The 6,068-nt window shown below is 37.4% G+C and overlaps 1 protein-coding gene across 2 annotated transcripts; it reads left to right on the top strand.

Moving 5' to 3' along the window:
* The first annotated feature begins 2,449 nt into the window (after positions 1 to 2,449).
* LOC112456805 lies at positions 2,450 to 4,456 on the top strand. Of its 2 annotated transcripts, XM_025019560.1 has the most exons (6): positions 2,450 to 2,504; positions 3,311 to 3,447; positions 3,642 to 3,770; positions 3,844 to 3,942; positions 4,120 to 4,256; positions 4,371 to 4,456. In XM_025019560.1, exons 3-6 carry the CDS (start codon positions 3,644 to 3,646, stop codon positions 4,440 to 4,442), a joined length of 435 nt encoding a protein of 144 aa, XP_024875328.1. In that variant the 5' UTR covers positions 2,450 to 2,504; positions 3,311 to 3,447; positions 3,642 to 3,643; the 3' UTR covers positions 4,443 to 4,456. The 2 variants fall into 2 exon arrangements, with proteins under 2 accessions (XP_024875328.1, XP_024875327.1); XM_025019559.1 differs by lacking the exons at positions 2,450 to 2,504; positions 3,311 to 3,447 and having other exon boundaries at positions 3,550 to 3,770; positions 4,120 to 4,387.
* Positions 4,457 to 6,068: the final 1,612 nt, after the last annotated feature.

Genomic DNA, 6,068 nt, shown 5'->3' with positions numbered 1-6,068 from the left:
TCTACTCCTGTTTCATATATATTTCTTTGAGATTCGGTCAATTATTTCCCAAAAAATTAAAGAAATTAGAAAAACCGGTTTCCAAAAAATCGGTAACGAAAAACTATACACATCATGACACTCCCCGGGAAATTCTACCCCTACTTCATATACAATACTTTCAAAATCGGTCGAATAGTTTAAGAGTGTATAAAGAACAGACATACATACAGACATACAGACATTCCATTTTATATATATAGATATATTATTAATTAATTTCTATAATATAATCAGTATTTACGAGCAGAGCATAGATTACGTGGCATATTGCTAAATTTAGAAACGTATATATACGTTTCTCAGTTTTTATGAATGTACATTTGTTTAATTAGCCCCATTGCTTTTCGTACATTTTCTCGTCAATGTAAAAAAATCTTATAATTATAAGTTTAAGCTTTTTCTATTAACAATTAGAAAATTATTTTAGATATTATTGTAATACCATTTTCTTAAAAATAGCATTGAGTAAAATAAGTTTTATAATTGTTAGAATGATTTATTTTTATTTAATATCGACTTTAATTGCTACCGATTTCAATCCACCCACCAGTTTTGGTAAAATGTTATAGACATATATAATATACATAAAAACATATCGCATATACATAAATATTTTGTAAATTAAAGATTAAACGATTCTTGACTAATTACACTGTAAAACTCCATTTTTATATAAAAAATAAAGACGGAATATAAGAAAATCTGTTTTTGTTGAATGAAGTTTTTATCTGGTTATCTGGCAATAAAATATGAACAATTTTGTTTTTTTTTCATAGTATTCTTTCGCATTTAAGACAATTTCAATTTTTAATTATTACAATTATATATTATAAAATTTGTTTATAATAAGAGAGTAGTTTTGATTATATAATAAGAAACTCGTTTTTTATTTAAAAATAAGGTGACAAAACTGTTGATTGAAAATGTCCATCACAGCCCATACAGCATGGAATATGCAAGAAATGTGCTATAAACAATCTATAAATATTTTAATATTCCACGGGTCATTCAGAATATTCTGTAGAAGTTCTATAAATATTCCATGAAATTTTGTCAATTCGGAATATGCATAGAATATTCTACAAATGTCTAATAAATATAGTACATTTAAAAAATGCATAGAATGTTCTATAAATATTTTGACAAATATAGAATATTTGGAATATTTACGGAACATTTTGTTAATATTCTTAAACATTTATAGCATGTGCTATGAATATTCTGAAAAACTTTTCTAGAATTGTTATGAATATTTCAATAATAATCTGTGAACATTGCAATGAACATGAAATATTCAGAATATTAATAGAATATTTTTCACATATTAGTAGAATATTTTTAAAATAATCTATAAACATTTTAGGAAAAATATTGAAAACATTCTAATTATTCTAAGAATATTTAAAGAATATTTTGGAACATTATATAAATATTCTGGAAAGCATTAATAAAAACTTTTTAGAAATCCGAGACTCTTGCGAGCTAACGAAGGGGAAGCGTAACGAGACGGCGAGAGAGTCCCCAGGTAGGAAACGCCGATACTCGAGAAACGGGCCAAGACTGGCACGAGTGTGTGCTATTACCCGAATTTGGGTAGCCGAGGCTTGGCAAGCAAGTGCCGCCCAATATTGGGCCAAAGCTTAATAGCCCATCCTTATTCTTTATCATTATTATTAAATTTACAATTTTCTTTTTAAAAAAATAATTAAAAATTGTGACATGACAAATGTCACGTCTCTCACCCCAGGTGGGAGCTCGGCCGAGGGAGGCGTCAGGGATGGTGCCTCCGCCCGGGGCGGGCAGAGAGCGAACTTAGGTTAGGCTTAAGATCTCTTGCGAGCGTTACAGGTCGAGGGAGTGCGGAGCAGATGGCCAGGGTTACGGAATTGTAACGGCGTATGCCGCACCGAGGGACTTACGGCTGGAAAGCAGGGAGCTTCCAAGGACGGACGGTCGACGGACGGGTCACGCTGGAGCCCACAGCCGGAACAGCCGCTGGCCTGTCAAAGCACCACATAGCCCGCACAACAGCACTGCAGCCCGGAAACGGAGGACCCGAGAGGGGGGACGCCCCGACGAAGGTCCCCGTCGAGGAACGGGGTCACCACCGGGAAACCGCCACCGGTCAACGAGCCAGGGTCCGTCCAGCCTGGCCGTCGAACAACCGGATGATGAGTCGCGGCCTGGACAGCCGGTCTCACACAGGCGGGCTTTTAAAACTACCACCGGCGGACGACAGCGGATGCGAGGGGCGCCCTCGCAAGGCGCGGCGATCGCCTAGAGGGATCGCTGGCAGGCCAGGGCGCAGCACCGACCAGGCTAGGGAAACCGGCGCGCGCTGGCGCGCGCGGGCCCAGCGTGGTCCCGCCGGACCGAGAGAACGTTACTGTCGTGCGAGCCGCCATCCCGGCAACATCCAGCCCTGCGAGCCGAGCGACGAGCTGCCGGAACCAGAAGAATTTGTAAGGCCACTGCTCAACCTCCCCGAAGTAAGATCGCGGTAATACCAAGGCCCTCCCGGGAGTCGCGTTGTGCCGCGGGAATACATGGAATCCGCCGTAATTGAATCATACCGAGTGCCATACCGCGGGAGGGCCCGTGCGACAAAGTGATCGCGAGTGCCCGTCTCGGGGATGCAAACGTACGGCCGCCGACAGTCAGCGTGATTGTAATTTCGTTGCGTGTGATTTTGTTTCGTGTACTTTTGTTGCGTATAATTTCGTTGTGGGTAATTTCGTTGCGTGTAATTTCGTTGCGGGCAATTTCGTCGCGTGTAATTTTGGAATCGTCGTTGGCTTAACCGTGCCGTAGTTTGGGAGGTGGCTCTCGCGCGTGCGTCTCGTAGTTATCGTTGCCGGTTAAGTTCGTGCCATTTGTAATTGGCTATCCGTGCGTTTCATCGGGATTAATGGCCCACGGTTGTGTCGAGTTTACGGTTGAGGCCATTCGTGCGTCTCGAGGGGAATGAAGATCCCCAGCGTTGTCGCGGTAGATCGTAAGGAAATTGCACTAATTGTTTAATTGTTAGACGTAGACGTTTCGAGTATTTCGCGTTTGACCGTCCGGGTAGAATTCGACGCAATTTATGTCGGAGAATAGTCTTGTACGAATTCGATCGGGATCGCCGTACAGTTCAGCGACGGAATGAGTATCGCGCTCGTGGGGTGACACGTGGCGCGTACTCGAATTCTGCTTGTTCGCCGTGGAACACGCTATCCTTCACTTGTGATCTGTATTAAACTGAAATATAATTTTGGGTGCTTTCCAGCAAGGAACACAGGCGATACTGTGTGGCACAGTGTCAGACACAGTGCTTTCCAACAACGACACAGCGAAGCACATCTCGACACAGCATCGGTGTAGAGTTCGAGTGTGTTCTGTAGGCATTGTTGCCAATCTTTAAAAGTGAAAAACTTTTTTCGATCAGGGGGTCGATCATGAATCTTTTTTTCTAGCGAGAATTCGTGAAAATTACATATATGTATCGAGTATACTCGATACATCTAATATAATTTTCACGAATTCACGAGAGGGAAAAAGTATCGTGAGCAACCCCAAATTCTAAATTAATAACTGTATTTTGTGATAATACATTTTAGACATGTTTCAATGTGAGCATTGCTCTTCAGAAATAACTCTTGACGACGTACCGATTCATCAATGCTTTATTGAACAGGATGTTTATATGAAAGAAAACAATATTCTTTTTGCAACTACAACAAAACAATGTAAGTATCTGGAAAAACTATGTTTTGCAAAAGTTAAGGTTACTTATGGCTCGATATAACGTCCTTCTTTTAGCATCTGATAGCTGTGATATGAATAAAAAGCAATCGGAAGATGAATGTATTCTTCCAGAAATATCTTCAGGATCTTCTGAGCCGGTTAATACAAAACAGCGTATGTATTTAATGAAAAATTTATCATAAAAATAATATAATAATGTATACTATTTAATACAAATATATTACCATATACTAGTATAACTGGCATTCACATATAGTTTCTTAATCATGAATAATCCCATAAGTGATAAGTAATGTGATAAATTAAAAAAATATAAATTAATTCTTTTAGAAGCTGTTTGGGACAAACGTGCAACACTTGCATTACTAGCTTTATATGAAGCAAATATAGAAAACATTGATCATCCTAAAAAGAAGACCAAAATTTGGTCAAAAATTTCCATGGGTTTGCTCGAACATGGTATTGAGGTGAGTTTCATCTTAATATACAATGTGCATATATCAAAGGTCTTTAGAATTTCTCCTATAAGATGGAATAAATTTAATTGTGAATTAGACTAATTTTTTTATTATAAACATCAGGTGTTGTTAAAAATTGAAATTTTACATATATATATATATATATATATATATATACCTATATTCATTGTGTGAACATCCGAGGTGATATTATCGTCTATGAAAGGTAACCTGTTTAAATATACTTTAGTGGAAACGTTAGACTTTTGTCTATCGTTACAGAGAGTGAACGTTAGACATTCGTCTACCGTTACGAGAGAGATCATCAATCCTCTCAAGGTTAGTCTCGGATATTACAATTCTCAGAGATCACTAGAGCAAGTAAGAGGAAAACTTCCTCGCTTTTTGAAAAGGACGATAAAAGTTATCTCGAGTCTTATTATTATACTGAGCTCAGTCTAAAGTAAAATCATTAATTGTGCGGTTGCAACCATTTTCGTGATAAGTAAAAAGAAAGACTTTATTTTTCTTATTTGTGCGATTGTTCCTTTATCATTAATCAGATAATTTTCGTATTGTTCATTATGTTACTTTGCGAACATTCTTTAAACTTACTCGTAAGAAGTATTCAATGAAATTGCGTTTCTTGCGAAACATATGAATCGTCTCTTGCGTTATTATCAAACTACTGATTATTCATTTTCGTGCGTTTCTATAAGAATTGTTTCTCCTTGATTTAATAATTGTTCTACTAAGTATTTTGCGACTTGTTTCTCATTGATTTGATGATTATTCTCATAAGTATTCTGCGAATTATTTCTCATGGACTTGATAATTATTCTACTAAGTATTTTGTGAATTCTGATTGATCAAATATTCCGTTTATGCTAATATGAATTAATGTGTCGATCCAAACTATAAGGCCTATGAATAATATATTGAGAAATGCTTATACTTTATCCTTTTTGTATTGAATACATGATTTTGCTGAAAGAGAAGTATTTGTTCTAGAGCAAATTTTGATATATGGTAAATGGTAAAAGGCCAACGAAAAGTAATTGATATTCAGAACTCAAAGATTGATACATTGATTCAAGAACTATTTCAATTATGTTTGAACTGAACTTATATTCTGATTGATTTGATTTATTTGTTGAACAGTCCTATCCTGAAATTACATGTTCCTTTTTAATTTTGACTACGTCAATAGAAATTCTGAGATTACGTACTATCAATATTTCCTTTATAATTAACCTGATTATATATCGAGGCAAAGCTTCAGTGAATTCAACTTTTATTTCATCATCAATACCAGGAAAGGACTGTACTATAATAATTATTGATTTGTTTCCTTTGTGTGTTTTATGCATTTATTGTATATTCATTATATGTTATATAATCTATGTAATAACCTGTTCGAGAATACTGGGAAGGTTTTCGGGCAGTTTCCCTTCTCCTATGCAACAAATGTTGGTATTCTTTGTCTAGTTCTGCCCACTCGAGTCATTTCAAATTACTTAAATTTATTAAATGCAATCTCTCTCTCAATAAACGAATTCTTATTATTTGTTCCTTCCTCATCTAATTCTAGAGTTCAGGTGTTCGGCGTATCGCCTTGTAAATAGCATAGTTACTTTATGTCCATGTATTCATGTATCGTTTATACTTAGTTGCATAAGTCGTTTGTAATTCTCGCGCGAAACGTCGGCGGATCGCGATCAGCCAAATCATGCGACTCACCTGTCGGTGCTGCCATCGCCCATCCGCCGACGGTATCCACCCCCCCCCCCCCCCCCCCCCCCCCCCCCCCCCCCCCCCCCC

The sequence above is a fragment of the Temnothorax curvispinosus genome, unplaced genomic scaffold, assembly GCF_003070985.1.
Source record: "Temnothorax curvispinosus isolate PA1 unplaced genomic scaffold, ASM307098v1 QBEX01007204.1, whole genome shotgun sequence".
Lineage (NCBI taxonomy): Eukaryota > Metazoa > Arthropoda > Insecta > Hymenoptera > Formicidae > Temnothorax > Temnothorax curvispinosus.
Note: the sequence above shows the minus strand (reverse complement) of the source record. Positions and strands in the feature narration are given on the sequence as shown.

Excerpts from the sequence above, each read along its gene's own strand:
- LOC112456805 (XM_025019559.1), top strand. The coding sequence starts at position 3,644 with ATGTTTCAATGTGAGCATTGCTCTTCAGAAATAACTCTTGACGACGTA. Across the intron at positions 3,771-3,843 it reads TGCAACTACAACAAAACAAT|CATCTGATAGCTGTGATATG; the intron begins GTAAGTATCTGG and ends TCCTTCTTTTAG. Across the intron at positions 3,943-4,119 it reads GCCGGTTAATACAAAACAGC|AAGCTGTTTGGGACAAACGT; the intron begins GTATGTATTTAA and ends TAATTCTTTTAG.